Source organism: Sitophilus oryzae, unplaced genomic scaffold (assembly GCF_002938485.1).
Source record: "Sitophilus oryzae breed Bouriz unplaced genomic scaffold, Soryzae_2.0 scaffold_847_pilon_pilon, whole genome shotgun sequence".
NCBI classification, from domain to species: Eukaryota; Metazoa; Arthropoda; class Insecta; order Coleoptera; family Curculionidae; genus Sitophilus; species Sitophilus oryzae.
The window spans coordinates 1,252,399-1,271,483 of record NW_022147469.1 but is presented as its reverse complement, the minus strand read 5'-3'; the positions used below and the strand labels follow the sequence as shown (position 1 = coordinate 1,271,483).

At 30.3% G+C, this 19,085-nt stretch overlaps 1 protein-coding gene across 3 annotated transcripts in view; it reads left to right on the top strand.

The window, feature by feature from the left end:
• Positions 1 to 6,176: 6,176 nt before the first annotated feature.
• Positions 6,177 to 19,085, top strand: part of LOC115889757 (enhancer of mRNA-decapping protein 4) — a 35,832-nt gene continuing 22,923 nt past the window's right edge. Inside the window, exons 1-9 of one of the 3 annotated variants that reach the window (XM_030909824.1) lie at positions 6,177 to 6,405; positions 6,462 to 6,521; positions 6,616 to 6,824; positions 6,869 to 7,067; positions 7,207 to 7,364; positions 13,139 to 13,323; positions 15,759 to 15,871; positions 15,929 to 16,144; positions 16,197 to 16,386. In XM_030909824.1, coding sequence (XP_030765684.1) covers positions 6,472 to 6,521; positions 6,616 to 6,824; positions 6,869 to 7,067; positions 7,207 to 7,364; positions 13,139 to 13,323; positions 15,759 to 15,871; positions 15,929 to 16,144; positions 16,197 to 16,386 — 1,320 coding nt within the window. In that variant the 5' untranslated portion in view covers positions 6,177 to 6,405; positions 6,462 to 6,471. The remainder of the gene's footprint in view (positions 6,406 to 6,461; positions 6,522 to 6,615; positions 6,825 to 6,868; positions 7,068 to 7,206; positions 7,365 to 13,138; positions 13,324 to 15,758; positions 15,872 to 15,928; positions 16,145 to 16,196; positions 16,387 to 19,085) is intronic. The other 2 variants (XM_030909823.1, XM_030909822.1) reach the window with 2 other exon arrangements.

The window sequence follows — 19,085 nt, the reverse complement described above, 5'->3', positions numbered from 1 at the left end:
TTTTACGTTTGTAGGAAAATTTGTGTAGAAAAAATATTTTAAAAACTTTCATGTATACTACCGAAATGAAGATAATATATCTACGCTAAATATAATCTATTACATCTATAGTAAAATTAGTAACTAATTGTGAAAAATAAGGTTCCAAAAACATTTTCCATAAACGCCTACTTGTGCGGTTTGAACTTTTGATGCAAAACCCGGCAATACCGCATAGAAGAAATGTATTAACCCAACTTTTATCTTTTTTTAATACATTTGATTTTCCATTGAGCTGCCTACATCACTGTCTTACACGTTAAAATCCAGACCACACTTCTGAAATGACCAAATCGGTATACATTTGAGGATCGCTAAAGGAATAAAAGAAATATTTCATGTATTTATATAGTATCGAGTAATTTCTTACCGCTATGTCAATGTCAGAGTACTAACTGTTTCATTTTCATACAGTTAATATTTTTATTTTTGTGCCTACAACTTTGTACATTTTTTTTGTATATTTGTTGTATAATTTTTTAAGTTTTTTAGCTTCTGTTGTGTGGTTGTGCAAGGATAAAAATAAATCAATATCGTGTAGTTGATTCAAGAGACTGAAATCCTGTAGTTGCATTCGGATGGGCGTATGTAATTAAATAATGATCAAAAATACTACTTTAGTAAACTCTATCTTTATTTTTATGTTGAAGGATATTCAAAATTCAAGGTACTGAGATTGAAATTATTATAGATTTGATTTTTTTTTCTTCTACGGTATATTAGAAAATTACATTATATTTAAAATTATCCCAATAATTTCAATTTCAGTATTATATTTTTGAATAAATTCCTTTCAAACTATATTGTTTTGTGATTATGACTTATTATAGAACTTAGAAAACCAATTATTGATCAAAGATAGCTTGGTCGATAAAAATATGTAAATATATTTAGAGTAGAATTTGTATCTCTTGATACGTTTAGTTTCTAACGTTATTATCTGTAAAGTTTAATTTATTTGTTTTGTAATATATTTTTAAATTTATAATTACGCCTTGCTCTTTTTATACTTGATTTTCTTTTTCTCAGTGAATAACAAAAATAATATTTTTGTGACACAAACTATTTACCTATCATTCAGGTAAATTAAAACGTTCGGTTTATTAAAAACGAAAACACACCGTATCATCGAAATAAAACGACGTCACGGTAGGCGTAGAAATAACATTTTGATTTAAACTTTACTATAACGGGTGTTTTTCAAAACTGGCTCTCCTCTGTAACACAGTATATGAAATAGATAAGACTTCATTGCCGTTGTCAATTATTTTCGGTCTCTTCACGGGAGGTTAGAAAGTAATAGTGATCATCAGTTTCTTGACGGTCATCTTTAGATGATCTTAAAAATTTTGCATAATATTAATTAAACTACCGTAGTATACCGGGTGCGTCTCAAAAGTGACCCACCCATACAACTTCTTTATTTATTCAGATAAAAAAAACGAGATTTAGTATACCGGGTGTGTCTCAAAAGTGGCTCACCTCTATAACTTTTTTATTTTTTCAGATAAAGAAACGAGATTTGGTATGTTAGTATATGACATAAATGAGAATTGATTGGCGTATTCAATTGTTTTTGGCCACTTCCTGTTTCAACGGAAATGACTACAACTTTTGATTTTTAAATGGCACCCTCGGTATTTTTACTTTATTCGATAGAAAATGACATTCTGAATAGAATCACATATCATATGTCAACTTTTGACATTCTCGCTTAGAACAAAATTGAATTTTAAAATTCAATCTAGAGTGCCATGGTTTTTTATTGTCTTGTTCTGACCAGTTAGAAAATGCTCAAATCGTATTTTTAATCATATCTCAATTTTTTCAAATGGAACGAGGGTGGCTCATTAGCATATTTGGAAAAAGCATTTTTTGCGAATAATTTGGTACCACACACTTGGTATTTCGAGTCAAAAAAAATTTTCGTTAAGTTATAATTTCAAATAAACCTTATGCGAAAATGTCAAAAGTTGACATATGATATGTCATTCTATTCAGAGTGTTATTTTCTATCGAATAAAGTAAAAAAATACCGAGGGTGTCATTTAAAGTTGTAGACATTTCCGGTGAAACAGGAAGTACTAACATACTAACATACCAAATCTCGTTTTTTTAACTGCAAAAATAAAAAAGTTATATGGGTGAGCCACTTTTGAGACTCACCCGGTATATATTAGTATATGACATAAATCAGGATTGATTGACGTATTCAATTGTTCCCTGTCACTTCCTTTTTCACCGGAAATGACTACAACTTTTAATATTTATATAATATTTTTTACTTTATTCAATGATATTCTGAATAAAATGACACCTCATATGTCAACTTTTGATATTTTCGCTAAAAAAGTAATATTTTAAATTTCAGTCTGGAGTGCCATGACTGTTGATAATGACAATTTGACTCGAAATGCTATGTAATAGTATGTGATACCAAATTATTTGTTAAAAAATGCGTTTTCCAAATATGCTAATGAGCCACCCTCGTTTCATTTGAAAACATTGAGTTATGGTTATTTCAGCATCTTTTAACCCGCCAGGAATTTATGGAAAAAAAATTAGATGATCAAATCGATTTTTGTGAGGCTCCTTGATTAAAAATTAGTGGTTTTAAGACAACCATAGGACTCTAGATTGATAGTTTTTTTTATCTGAAAAAAAGTTAAGGGGTTGCAAAAGGGAAACTTTTGAAAAACACGGTATACAGGGTATCCCTTTCGTGAACGTAGAACTACTACGTATTTTTGGAATCAAAATAAGTTCATTGAACATATTTAACCTCTATACAAAAGTGCTTTGTTTGTCCGCTAGGGGGCATCAACAATTTTTCAAATATTTTAAGAACCGTTATTCCGATTTGAGTGAAATTCTGTGTCTCTATTTTTTGCTAATTGCTTTAACATTTGACTTAAACAAAAATGAAGAAAAAGTACGGGAAGGGTGAAAGTTACCCCCACCCCTACATAAATTTTAGTATAAATATTTTCCAACTCAACCGACGACCAATTTTCTTTTTGTAAAATGTTCTTTTTAGTATTTACTACATTTTTTATATCTTGTAAAAAAACGCCATATCGCATAGTGTTTGAGAAAAAAGCAGACCTACAAAATATACAGGGACTTCCAATATTCCGTAGACATAGAACAACTACATATTCTTTGAATCAAAATAAATTAATTGCACATAATTTCCCTTTATACAAAAGTGCTTCGTTTGTCCATTAGAGGGCATCAATCAAAAACAAGCACGAACGTTAATTAATTTAAAAATTATTAATTTTTTCAAGCTTTTATGAAGCTTATTGTCAAATATAATTTGTAATATTACTAAGGTAAAATACCATATTTTCGCCAACTAGATTATTAAGAGCATAATAGATTTTATGCCCCTCTGGAGCTTGATGAATAGTAATAAATATTTTTGGAAGTCAGCTTCAGAATTTTTTTTTTCCTCAAAAAGTATGTACGATGGCGTTTTTTACAAGAGGCAAAAAATGTAATAAACACTAGAAGGACCATTTTACGAAAAAAAAAATCGATGGGCGTTTGAATTGGAAAATACTTTCTATATAATAAGTTCTTGTTCGGAGTTACAACTATAATATGAAAAATATAAATAGTTTTCAAAGAAAAATTACTATATATTGTTGTATTATAGTTTACCATTACTCAGCTGGCAAGATCTTTAGCAATATACAAAGTATAGCTTGAACTGAAATGTAATTTCTCAATCCACTGTGACATCGTTATTATTCGCATGTTTTTCAAATAAATAGATAGTCAATCGTAGATTTTATATCAAATTAGAGTAGATAATCTTTTTATAATCTGAAACCGGTCATATTTCTCCATGTTTTTTCCTGCCATACCACGTCAAAAATGTCGAAAGGCACATCCATTTCTCTTATTTTTATATATAAACATAGATAAAAATACTTTTTATTTTCTGTGTCATTTACTGTAAGCGAAATATAATACAAAATTAAAATTAGGAATTTAAAAGGCAAAATTATGAGAATAAAATTAGATAAATATCATTTAATCGAAGTAACTACGCCTTAAACGCGAAGAAAAATATAAAAAAAAATCATTAATCTATAGTAAGTTCGGCTAAAGAATATAATATAACAACTGTCAACAGTTGTTTGTTACTCATTCTTTTTTCTGTCATTTTTTTGGATGACGTATGTCAAGATATTGTATTCTGTCGCTGGAAAACAAAATAAATAAATCCACAAAAAAAAACAGCTGACGAAGTTTTGATATAATTTCAAACTATATGATAAAATAATTTTAAAATCGAGGAGGTTTTAGACGTTAACAGTGAACAAAACTGTGATGTGATTACCTATTTAGATTCCTCCTCGGTTATATAGACCCTTAATAAAAGTTCTACTATCATAAGGGCAATTGTATGATATAAAAACAGCAAGCAATTACCAATAAATTTATTGATAATTTGGATTGTTCACTGATGCTAATGTACGCTATTGTGGCGCTAAAAAAGTTATAAAACTATTAGGAAATTTAGGTCGTAATTGAACAATTTAATTTTTTACAAATATCTCTACAACTCTTATGAGAATTTAGCTCTATTTAAATCACCAACTTTAAATTTTTCAAATTATGTAAAAATGTAGATATTTTTAGTCCATTGCGTAGCTTTCGTTTTGATTTTTGGGTAACATTTTCAGGGTATGACTGTACATAAGCATAGAAATTAACTTTTGTTTTCTGATATTTATTACTAGTACGAGTTAGTTTTTTGTCAATTTGTTGACACCAAGAATAGCCAAAATACCACAAAAATATATATTTATTTTTTTATAAATAATTTGACTTGTCAAATTGGTTTGTATATAAAACAGTGAAATTGTGAAATTAATAACGAACGTTTTTAATTTCATTTCTCTTATGGTAATGCAACCATTAGAATATCCATCTATCTTAACTATATAACACCATTAAGCTGAAATACTGTTAATAAATATTATACTTTTAATTCTTGTTTTATTTAATCCATTCTGACTATAATTAACTTTAAATAAATTCGTAAGCCATAATTCACTATGTGTATATGTATGGTAATCAAGAAAATTAAATATATTTTCGTAAAAGTTTGTGATTTGTGATGCCGGATAATATTTTTAGTATAAAACAACAAAAGTTATACCATTTATGACTTTAAAACATAAAAGCATAAAATATATGTAGATATAATATAGTTTGTGATAAAAAGAATGATATTTTAGAGTTAATGGCAAAAAGTATACAAAGGTTTTTATTTATATAGTTTAAAGCAAGTTGTGTTGACAAAATATAATTCTTTTTTAATTTTTTTGTGTTCCTAAAATTTTTGAGATGCTGTTTATAAATGAGCTAATTTGAATTTTCTTTTTTTGAAATTTTCTAATTGCTAAGATTGATTATAGACAAAACAAGAAATAAAAAATGAAATATGTACTTAATTCTTATTAAATTTTCTGTAAAAAAGTTTGTTGCTTTACTACCCGAAAAATAACAAATCTGGGTCTACGAAATTATATTAATATAAAAACGTCTCTAATGCGTTGAATTTCAAAATTCCGTCTTCTTCTATAGGCGTAATTTTTAGTAATATACCTATATTTCAAGAGAGTAACATGATCTAACAATCTTCCATTTACTACTTTTCTTGATAATGATATTTGATGATTTTGGGCTTTTGTCTTTGTTATTCAAAATTTAAATTTGTAAATTGTAAATCCCGGTGAAAAATTTGGTTCTCTTACCATAGAATAAAAGAATGAAACAATAGGAATGGGCCGAAATTTTGAACATCAGTTACCAATAGAAATTTAATCATATTTTTACAATATTAAAAAATAAAAATTGATTGTATCAACCACTCGGTAAAATGGCACTCAAATTAAATTTAACAAACCTATTTATTGATTTACTTATTTAATTAATTACTGCTAATCTATCTAGCTGTCTATAGCTTGGTTAGATAAATATTTTATATAATTTTACTTGACTAGGTAGTATCGATAGTTCTTGTGTCATGACCCTTCTTGATCTAAAACAGCCCTAGATCATATTTATACATTATATATGATGCACGGAATACTCTGTGGTCAGAACCGGCGTTTCCCTCTTTTTATTACATTCATGATGAAATTTCAAGGGTAACCAAAAACCAAAACCATTAAAATTTGTGCTTTATGGTTTTTTAAATATATGCGGTTATAGATTTTGTTATTTTGAAGGAATATTTTGTTGTTATAATTTGTTATGTTTATTTGTAATTGTCAAATTCTGTAAACAGGAAATTATATATCGAAATTACTAGCGGTTTCAATTTCATATTTGTCAACATTATAGGTATGTAAAAGATAAGTTTATTCTTTCATATTTGTTATTTATTTTTGCCATTTTAGTCTGTTTAAAATGGCAAATGCTACTACACAGAATATTATACAAAATGCAACCCAAGACATGTAAGTTTATAGTTGTAATTTGTTAACAAAACATTCCCTAAATACCAAACTTTTTTATTTGTTCTAATTTTTTTCCTATTGCTCTGTATTTTAGAAAATTTTTGGATAATGATGTTAGTGAATATGGAACTGAAATATTGGGAAAAGTTGTAAATGTTCAGTGCGGTCATGGAAATCACTGTTTAGGAAGTTCTAAAGTTCAGCTTTGCGATCGTGTTAATTATAACTGGGAATTCAAGTATTACCATGGCCATCTCATTGCTGCTCATTTTAGTAGGAATATTATTGCATTTACAATGAAAAGTAAGCACAGCACAACTCTTTAAAATATATTTTGATTAAATTAGGTATTTTAGATAAAGAAGGTAGTATGGTAAGAGTTGCAGATCAGTACAATCCTGAAAAAAAGACCCTTATTAAAAACTTAAAAGGGGATGTAAAAGATCTGGCCTTTGCTTATTCAAGCTTAGTAATAATTTTAGGTTGTATTGATTCGGAAGGCAATATTTTAATTTACAGTATTCAGGAAACTCTTGAAAGCATAGCGTATCCTTTTTATCTTTAATATTTTTATTATTCCTCAGAATACATTCACTAATTGGTGATAAAATTTGCATAGTGCTTTTTTTTAAATGCCTTTGAATTTATTTTAAAAAATTTATGTATTTGTTCCTATTAAATGTAGATGTGTTTTATTGTGTCATATTTTTCATCAAGAATCACCAGGATCTGATAATTATCGGTTAATTTGGTGTCCGTTTGTACCCAGTTATGAAGAGGATGAAGAATCGGATATTGGTGATGAGCCAGACAAAATGTTCGTGGTTTTAAATGGGAAAAGAGGTAAGATTGGTTTTATTAGTAACAATAGCCATTATTTTATCTCTAAACTTAACCTTTATTTAAGATAATTTTAACAGAGACCTTAAGCAATTCAGGGAACTAGTTTCTTCAAACAAAATTGAATGTTATAAAATAGTTAAATATTTTTATACTCTTTATGCATAAACTTACCTATCTGCAGGAGGTTTCAGAAGAGTATAAACATTTTATAATAATTGCAAAACATAGTAAATATTAATCCTGAGAAGAACCTTCAACCTTACAGTTTACTTATAGCAAAGAATATTATAGTTTTAAGAACTCTCGTGTGGAAGCTTTAGTGATTTGTCATACGGTGGCGCTTTTGAACATAATCGAAGCCTGAAAATGCTAATATTTTAAATTTTGAGGACTACGCGCGGCGATATTTCGTACGGTGTTGCCAAACATATTTTATTTCTCGATATTTAAAGAAATATGTATTGATTATATATTTCGTATATTCGATAGTACATGAGGCATCCTAAGGCTATGAAAAAAAAAACGTAGCTATGAAAATAAAATTTTAAATTTTTAATTTTTTGTACCTTCTAATAAAAATTACTTCTATTCCAATAAAAAATTAACTAGTATGATTATGTGTTATCTGTGCTAGTATTAGGAAACTGAGTAAATACGGAGAATATTAATTCGTTCTCTAAGATGAGCACTACTAAGTAATTTTTAAAATTCGACCCATAAGGGGTGTAATTAGATAAAGGGATGTAATTATACAAAAAAAAAAATCTGTACCTACTAGAAGTATGAACTTTTGCACAGATGTGGCGCATTTGAACATTGATAAGCGATTTTTGGAAATGTATAGCTAAGGGTAGTGAAACTGGGGTGAAATTTTGTACAAAAAGTGTTAGTTCTAGGAGTATGAAATTTTGTACAGAGTTTCCTTAAGTGACGAAAGTGAGTACCTAGAAGCTAATTTTGACATTCATCCCTTAGAAATAAGGGATGAAAATTTGTACAAAAGGTTAAAATCGGTTTTAGAAGTATGAATTTTGCAGACGTTCCTTATGTAACGTAATTTAGCATTAAGAAGCAATTTTTGGAAATTCGCCTTCTAAGGGTGTGAAATGAGGGGTTGAACGTTCTGGAACAATAAATTCTGTTCAAGGAATATGAGAATTTGCACAGAGGTTCCTTATGTAGCGTAATTGAATAATTAGAGTGATTTTTGGAATTCATTCCTTAAGGGGGTAAAAGTAGGGGTGAAAATTTGTATAATTTTTTATGAAAAATCCGTTCTAGGAGTAGGAGTATGAAATTCTGTTCAGAGGTCCCTTAAATGATGAAAGTGAGTACCTAGAAGCGAATTTTAGGCATGCATCCCCTAAAAAATAAGGGATGAAAATTTGTACAAAAATTTGTTAAAATCGGTTTTAGAAGTATGAATTTTGCAGACGTTCCTTATGTAACGTAATTTAGCACTAAGAAGCAATTTTGGAAATTCGCCCTCTAAGGGTGTGAAATGAGGGGTTGAACGTTCTGGAACAATAAATTCTGTTCAAGGAATATGAGAATTTGCACAGAGGTTCCTTATGTAGCGTAATTGAATAATTAGAGTGATTTTTGGAATTCATTCCTTAAGGGGTAAAACTAGGGGTGAAAATTTGTATAATTTTTATGTAAAATCCGTTCTAGGACTAGGAGTATGAAATTCTGTTCAGAGGTCCCTTAAATGATGAAGTGAGTACCTAGAAGCGAATTTTAGGCATGCATCCCCCTGAAAAATAAGGGATGAAAATTTGTACAAAAATTTGTTAAAAAATCAGTTGTAGAAGTATGAATTTTGCAGACGTTCCTTATGTAACGTAATTTAGCATTAAGAAGCAATTTTGGAAATTCGCCTTCTAAGGGTGTGAAATGAGGGTTGAACGTTCTGGAACAATAAATTCTGTTCAAGGAATATGAGAATTTGCACAGAGGTTCCTTATGTAGCGTAATTGAATAATTAGAGTGATTTTTGGAATTCATTCCTTAAGGGGGTAAAACTAGGGGTGAAAATTTGTATAATTTTTTATGAAAAATCCGTTCTAGGACTAGGAGTATGAAATTCTGTTCAGAGGTCCCTTAAATGATGAAAGTGAGTACCTAGAAGCAAATTTTAGGCATGCATCCCCTAAAAAATAAGGGATGAAAATTTGTACAAAAATTTGTTAAAATCGGTTTTAGAAGTATGAATTTTGCAGACGTTCCTTATGTAACGTAATTTAGCACTAAGAAGTAATTTTTGGAAATTCGCCCTCTAAGGGTGTGAAATGAAGGGTTGAACGTTCTGGAACAATAAATTCTGTTCAAGGAATATGATGATGATTATATATGATGATTTGCACAGAGGTTTATTATGTAGCGTAATTGAATAATTAGAGCGATTTTGGAATTCATTCCTTAAGGGGTAAAACTAAGGGTAAAAATTTGTATAATTTTATGTAAAATCCGTTCTAGGACTAGGAGTATGCAATTTTGTAGAGAGGTCCCTTAAGTGATGAAAGTGTACCCAGAAGAAAATTTTGGACATGCACCCCTAAAAATAAGCACTCCCTATAAAACAATTAAAATAAAAATTTGTCTAAAAAAAAAAAAAAAGTTGGGGTGGGCCATTCTTATCACTTAGGGGTATAAAAATAGATAACAACCTAGGAATAGGTTGTGACAAAACAAACCAAACCAGACCTACTGAATATACATATAAAATTTTATCAAAATTGGTCTAGCCGTTTCGGAGATGGTAACAAAAATTAAAAAAAACAACCCCTATTAAAATATAGGGGATGATGGTGGAAACGGTGAAAATTTAGGGTTATTTGTATTTATTAATGCCAACTAAAAATAAAAACATTTTTCTTTTCAAAAATAAAAAATGAGGGTGGGCTACCCTTACCACATAAGGGTATAAAAAATAGATAACAACCTATTCTTAGACGTACTGAATATACATATAAAATTTTATCAAAATCGGTCAAAGCCGTTTCACGGATGGTAACAAAAAGTTAAAAAAACAACCCCTATTAAAAAATAGGGGGATGATAGTAGAACGGTGAAAATTTTGGGTTCTTTGTATTTTTTAATGCAAAATAAAAAAAATAAAAATATATATTTATTCAAAATATAAAAAAAATGGGAATGGGCTACCCTTATCACTTAAGGGTATAAAAAATAGATAACAAACTATTTTCAGACCTACTCAATATACATAATAAAATTTCATCAAAATCGGCAAAACCGTTTCGGAAATGGTAACAAGAAACTTTAAAAAAAAACCCTATTAAAAAATAGGGGATGATGGTAGAACGGTGAAAATTTAGAGTTGTTTGTATTTTTTTAAGGCCAAATAAAAAAAATATTTTTTTTTCAAAAATAAAAAAAATGAGGGTAGGCTACCCTCTCGGCTACCCTTATCACTTAAGGGTATAAGAATAGATAACAACCTATTCTTAGACGTACTGAATATACATACATATAAAATTTTATCAAAATCGGTCAATCGGAGATGGTAACAAAAAACTTAAAAAAAACATCCCCTATTAAAAAATAGGGGATGATGGTAGAACGGTGAAAATTTAGTGTTGTTTGTATTTTTTAATGCCAAATAAAAAAAAATAAAATATTGTTTTTTCACAAAATAAAAAAATGGGGGTGGACTACCCTTATCATTTAAGGGTATAAAAAATATATAACTACCTATTCTCAGACCTACTGAATATACATAATAAAATGTCATCAAAATTGGCCAAGCCGTTTCGGAGATGGTATCAAAAAAACAACCCCTATTAGAAAATAGGGGATGATGGTAGAACGGTGAAAATTTAGGGTTGTTTGTATTTTTTAATGACAAATAAAAAAAATTAAAATATTTTTTTTTTCAAAAAATGAAAAAAAAATGGGGGTGGGCTACCCTTATCACTTAAGGGTATAAAAACAGATAACAACGTATTCTCAGACCTACTGAATATACATATAAAATTTCATCAAAATCGATCAAACCGTTTCGGAGATGGTAACAAAAAATTAAAAAAAAAACATCCCCTATTAAAAAATAGGGGATGATGGTAGAACGGTGAAAACTTAGGGTTGTTTGTATTTTTTAATGCCAAATAAAAAAAATAAAAATATTTTTTTTAAATAAAAAATGGGGGTGGGCTACCCTTATCACTTAAGGGTATAAAAATATATAACAACCTGTTTTCAGACCTACTCAATATACTTATAAAATTTCATCAAAATCGGCTAAGCCGTTTCGGAGATGGCAACAAAAAAAAATAAAAAACAACCCCTATTAAAAATAGGGATGATAGCAGAACAGTGAAAATTTAGGGTTGTTTGTATTTCTTAATGCCAAATTAAAAATAAAAAACATTTTTTTTCTTTTCAAAACTAAAAAAAATGATGGTGGGTTACCCTCTCGGCTACCCTTATCAGTTAAGGGTATAAAAATAGATAACAACTTATTCTTAGACGTACTGAATATACATATAAAATTTTATCAAAATCGGTTAAGCCGTTTCGGAGATGGTAACAAAAAATTAAAAAAACAACCCCTATTAAAAAATAGGGGATGAAAGTAGAACGGTGAAAATTTAGTGTGTTTGTATTTTTTAATGCCAAATAAAAAAAAAATAAAATATTGTTTTTTCACAAAATAAAAAAATGGGGGTGGACTACCCTTATCATTTAAGGGTATAAAAAATATATAACTACCTATTTTCAGACCTACTGAATATACATATAAAATTTCATCAAAATCGGTTAAGCCGTTTCGGAGGAGTACGGTAACCAAAACTGTAACACGGGAATTATATATAAGATAATATTATATGTAAACTGCGGAGTGCGGAGAACGGAAAGACTGATTATAGCGATAGATAAAATTTAAAACTATAATTTAAAACTATTCAAGAAAGTACACACAAAACAAGGCAACGCCGCGCGTCTATTCGTTCACTTCCGAGCAAAATAGCGAGGCTCCACGAAGTTGGGGCCTCGCTCGCCAAAGCGAGGCCCCATCGACAGGTCAGATTTTGATGCCAGACGAGACTTCTAGGGTATTAAGATATTCTTTGCTTATAGTTAGAAAATAGTATTTTTGAAGACGTTATAAAATGTTTTTCACAAAAGTTGTCTGTATATAATCTTTTATTATATACACTTCAAGGGGATTTACAAAATTTATTGAGAATTAATAATTTTTATTTTTTATCCATTGTATTTAAATTAAACTATATTTTAAAAAATTTTCTAAAGCTTTAAGAAAGTACTGTCATATCATTATATGCAGATGGTTTATTTTCTATGTTTTTTATAGTAGTCATTACATAGGAAGTCTACCTAATGACTAACATTTGTTTTCTTGTCTTATTCATCAATAATCTCACTAAGGGCATAATTACTTTTTCATAATTATCTAATATATACCATCCTGGTTATTTTAAATTCTTGGTCTGTATTTTAACACATGAAACAGAGGTAAAGTTAGCTCATTTATATGAATACTCTCTAACACTGAGCCATTCAATATGAGTCATTTTACTGGGAAGTGAAAAAAAAATAGTTTTCTTCATTTCTATGAAAGTCTACCAATTTTGAATATTCCACCTGCAGAAACAATAGCACCACTGACAATTTTTTACCCCCCAGAAAACCAGTCTTTGAAAAAAAGAAATATTACAAAAATTATAGAATTTTAAATAAAAACTAAAAATTAAATAAAAATTTTTTGTGTATCATTTGTTGGTATTTTTTAGCTGAGATTTATAATGTAGGCGTTTTAAGCAAAAAATACGGCAGCGAATTTTCAATCGATCCGGATGAAACATACGAGGGTTACATTGAAATAAATCACACTTCTGATATTAATAATGCCTCGTTTTCACTAGACGGAACAGCTGTCGCTATAGCTTGCCAGGATGGATTTGTGAAGTTTTTCCAGGTATAATAATTAAATTTAAGAAATTTTATCTCATATTAGGATAAATTAAAAAAAAAATTACTATATTTTAATCATAATTATTTTATGTCATATACCGGGTCTTTCTAATTTTTTTTTGTCGTTCTTACGGAAACGAAAATGTCAAATGTATCGTCAATTACTTATCATTTAGATTAAATATCTTAAACAATGTGTTGATTTTTTTAACGTTTGATGCCTTCTAACGGACAAACGAAGCACTTTTGTATAGAGATAAATTGTGTCCAATGAACTCATTTTGATCCCAAAAATACATAGTAGTTCTATGTCCACGGAATATTGGGGCACCCTATATATTCTGTATACAGGGTTGTTCACCACATACCACATGGAGTATTGTAGCTAAACGATTAGATTTTTACAAATTTTAACTTTTGGGTTCGTTGAAGGACTATTAGAGCTACAATTTAAAAATATTTTTACAAGATACGGAGTGTCCCAAATAAGTAAAAAATATAGTTGTATTTTTTAAATGGAAAACCCTGTACATTATTCTATTTTTAGATTTTATGATTGAAATAAAGTTAAATTTGATTAAGGTTTATCACACTTAAACCTTACCGTTTTTGAAATATTTTCAATGTTGTAATTGCAGTAAAAAATTTAAGGCTTCATTTCTGCAAGGGTATAAAAGTTTTTAATACTAAAAATTTACTGAAGATTATTCATTGATCAGATATTGTGTTGCAATAATAAAAATTATACTATCTTATACAGAGTGTCCAAAAATTTATATTAAAAAATTACTAGCTTTAAACGGCAATAACTTGTTTAATTTAAATGGAACACCATGTATATTTTACGAGAATCAGATGCACAATTTAATTGTCTATCAAAGTGTATTATACCATTTTTTACTTATCTCTTCAAGTTTTCGTAGAAAACGTATTTTCTTATAATTTAGACCTCATTTATCACTATACTCATGGAATATTGACATTTTAAATTATTTATAAAGATGTAACATATTTTCAAATAGCACAGATACTAGTATTGTCGATATAGTTCGCTTATTTCATTAAAAAATAAAAAAAACTGTTTAAATATTTTTTTCTTAAAGAAGACCAATTAATATGATCCCAGTATTCAAACTACATCAATTGACTGTTTACGATGATTAATAATAATTGCTCCAAATACTTAAAAAAAAGAATATTGTATGTGCAATAGACACTGTGGTAAAAAGTAACACCTTATAAATTTTATTTAATTTTTTGACTAATGCTTATTTATAACAATAAAGACGTTTATTTTCATAACTTATTATTATATTGATTTCTGAGTCGAATCCACATTTATTTAGAATAATTTAATAATTAAAACAATTAAGTATGTAATTAACTAATTTTTGGGCGGAAATAATGGTGCTATATTTAATTGGTATACTCTTTTACAAAGATTTAAATAGTTTTCTTTTTCTAAACAAATGGGCTTGCAATATTATTATTTTTAACATCTCTACATTTTGTACATATCGTGGGCGTACAGCAAAAATCCACTAAGTCACATTTTTGGTTGAATTGGATTAAACACACCAATATGTCCAGTTTTTCACGGTCTTTAACATGAAAAACCCATTAAGTCCAATTTCGGCATCCTTATATTATAATGATCCAAACCAAAAATGTGACTTAGTGGATTTTCGCTGTACGCCCACGATATGTTGCTTTAAAAAAATATAAAATGTCAATATTCCATGGGTATAGTGATAAATGAGATCTAAATTAAAGAAAATGCACTTTCTACGAAAACTTGAAGAGATAGGTAAAAAATAGTATAATACAATTTGATAGACAATTAAATTGTGCATCTGATTCTCGTAAAATATACAGGGTGTTCAATTTATATTAAACAAGTTATTACCGTTTAAATCTAGTAATTATTTAATATAAATTTTAGGACACCCTGTACAAAGTAGTATAATGTTTTATTACTGAAAGACAATATCTGATCAATAAATAATCTTCAGTAAATATTTAGTATTAAAAACTTTGATACCCTTGGAAAAATAAAGCCTTAAATTTTTTACTGCAATTTCAGAAAATTGAAAATATTTCAAAAACGGTCAGCTTTAAATGTGATAAACCTTAATCAAATTTTTACCTTTATTTCAATCGTAGAATCTAAAAATAGAATAATATACAGAGTGTTCCATTTAAAAAAAATACAACTACATATAATATTTTTTACTTATTTGGGACACTCTATATCTTGTAAACTTATTTTTAAATTGTAGCTCTAATAGTCGTTTAACGAGCCCAAAATGTACAATTTGTAAAAATCTAATCGTTTAGCTACAATACTCCGTCGTATGTGGTGAGCAACCCTGTTTTATTTATTATGCTATGCCAATCATACAAATCTGCTTTGTATTTAAATTATAATTATGTATTTAGCTGTACATGTTGGATCAGCCAAAACAAAAGTGCCTACACGAATGGAAACCTCACAATGGAAAACCATTATCTTCTATTCTGTTTGTAGATAATGTTTTAGAATTCAGCCCAGAGTAAGTATACCATCAAATTTTAAGTGATTTAAACTAATTGAACACCTAACATTCTAGATGTTGGAAATTTACTATTACAACGGCCGAAAACAACTCAGAAATAAAACTCTGGTCGTGCGAGTCTTGGCAATGCCTACAAACGATCAATTTCTATCCGAACGTGCAAAGTAAAGTGCCAGAGTTGTTTCTCAACATTGCCATCGATTACCGGGGACAATTTGTCGTGGTTTCCGATATTAATAATAAAGGAATCTATGTTATGCGGTTAAAGAAGTTGAGTTGACTTTTATTTGTTTTGGTCCATTTTTAATTTGATAATTTGTAGAAATGAGGCTGGAAATCAAATCGGAATTACACAGCTGTATCATCTGCTTTTACCGGCGCCATTTTTAAGTTTTCACATTCTCGACGCTGACATAAGGAGAGTGCCCTATTCGTACGATAATTCGGACGCTGAAGAATCTTACGAGGAAGATATGATATGTTTGGACGATTTAAATGACGTAGCAGCGGAGGTAACGTCAATTTTCGCTATACAGTAGATAGAATTTATCATATAAGTAATTCTCCTCTAATGCTAGTGTATAATACATAACATCAAGACTTTGGAATAGAAAATTGTATTCAAGTGGAAGGAGAAGAGAAATGTTTTTTTTAACCATTCGTCATAACCGACTGTTTTTTATAGATGTTTTAAAAACATCAATGTTTTGCCATTGATATTCCATGTTTTTTAACATCAGTGTCAATGTAAATTAGCGATGGGAACTATCGAATGAATTAGACTATCGAATGGTTAATGAATGAATGATTTCAACTACCGAATGGTTTTATTCGAATAAAATCATTCATTCATTTGTATACTAAAGCATATGTGACAACCTCGCCGTGCGACTAAATGATTATCGTTGAGCCACGACTATCGAATGCTTTTGATAAATGAAATTTAGTATTCGTTTGATTTTTGTATGCGTCGGTGCATTATTAGTTCTTCCAAATTTTTATAACTTCGCCGTGTATAAATACTGTGCTATTTTTGCGTTTATTAAAATAGTTAAAATACTAAAATAGTAGTTATTTTTTAATTTTATTTATTGACGATTGTGTGCATGTGCAGGTGGTCAAAATTTTTCCGAAAATTTGTGTGGTTTTCCGTAGTCCGATCTTTCAATTATTTAATTTTATATGGTATATGGTCTATTTTTTAATGGGAAATTTTGAGAAGTAGCAATTTTTAAGAGAGATGAGATGAACTTACAATTAATTTTAAAAATACATATTTGTATTTTAGATGTTTTAATAATATTGTCAAGAAAAATGGCCTATCCGCCAGAAATTAAAAATGTATTACTGGTTGCCTGCACAACCGCAACGTATCCGCCAGAAATTAAAAGACTTTTTCAGGCGCCATCTTTTAGTCAAGTCGAGAAGTAAGGGAATCAGACAATAGAATTGTCTGGTATGAAGAAGTACGCTTTCCGAGAATTGGGGAAATTTCGAGAAGCAGTCAATAGAGTATATAAGCCGGAGCCATCGACAACTGAGAAAGTTTTTGAAATTTGAATATACCGCGTGGAAATTGAAAATCGGACAATTTGGTGAAGGAATCTTATAAATAGTTAGTTTGTTGTGTGTTATAAGTTAGTAATTGTGTATAAAGTGAGAAAAATAAATTCGTTAAGTATTTTATTGTGAGTTTAAATTAGTGGACCCACGGAATCCGTAACAATTGGTGTCGGAAGTGCGATTCAAGAGGATTTTAAGAAGAAATTAAGTGGATTGGAAGATTTTTAGACCCAATTAGAGTATTTTTATGGTTGGTACAAGAGAACAAGCGAAGAAAATGGAAGAAGTAAGCAAATTATTGGGCGATTTTATGGAGAATATGAGAAGAGAGAAGGCAGAAGAACAAGAAAGACTACGTGAAGAACGAGAAGAAGAGCGAGCCCGACTAGAAAAAGAGAAAGCAGAAGAACAGGACCGCTTACTGAAAATTCTAGAAAATCAAGACAAAATTTTCGAAGATTTAAAAATCCAACGACAACAAGACAAACAAGAAGAACAGGACCGGCTTGAGAAAATTTTCGAAGATTTGAAAGTTCAACGACAGCATGACAAACATGAAGAACAGGACCGGCTTCAGAAAACTTTAGAAAATCAAGAAATTCGACTTCAGAAAAGCTTGGGGGAACAGCAACAAGCAATGTTGGAAGAACGTTGCCAGGAACAGCAGAACCACTTCAAGAAACCGTAGAAGATCTTGAGGAACGCCTTCAGCAGAAGATAGAAAGATTGGAGATGGACCTACAGAAGACCAAGGTACAAGTAAGGACACCTGGCGTTCATGGAACTGCGAACCTCAAGGCCCCGACCTACGATGGACAAACGACATGGACAATGTACCACCGTCAGTTTGAAGCAGCCGCCGCTGCCAACGGATGGACTGACCGGGAGAAAGCAGCGGCACTTGTCATCGCGCTGCGTGGCCCTGCCCTGGAACTGTTGCAAACTATTCCTGCAGCCCAACAGCAGGAATACCAAACTTTGGTCACTGCACTGGACAGAAGATATGGCGACCAACATCGACGCCAACTTTACCAGGCCCAGATCAAGACACGCCTGCAGAGGTCCGGAGAGAGTCTGCAGGAATTTGAAGCAGACTTACGTCGGCTGGTACACCTAGCGTATCCTGTAGCACCGGAAGGATTTAGGGAGGAACTCGCTGCTCAGTGCTTTATCAGCGGACCGAGGGACAACGAATTACAGAGGGCGCTGCAAATATCCCGATTTTATACCAGCAGCGAAACACTGGTCAGGGCGCTAGAAATTGAAGCTGCTTTTAGCGCCATCCCTAGACCGAAGATAAGATCGGTAACGGTCGAGGAACAGCCCGGAAGTTCTCACATATGTTTGGAGGAGATGTTTAGTAAACTATGTGAGTTACTAGTGAACAAGAGTAGCAACAACACCCAGACAGAAGCTATAGAAGATCACAGGACATAAGGTGCTTTAGATGTGGCAGGGATGGCCACATCAAACAGGATGCCGCGTTCAAATGCGATCCCGTTCACCATCCAGAGAACGTAGGCACCAGGAAAACTAAAATCAGTCAATACTAAGGGGCGAGTATTGACTGGGGAGAACAGAGCCCCCAGGATTTTTTCCATTAGGAGTCTGGGAAGAACCGCTGACAGTTTAGTGATCGACGGGAAGG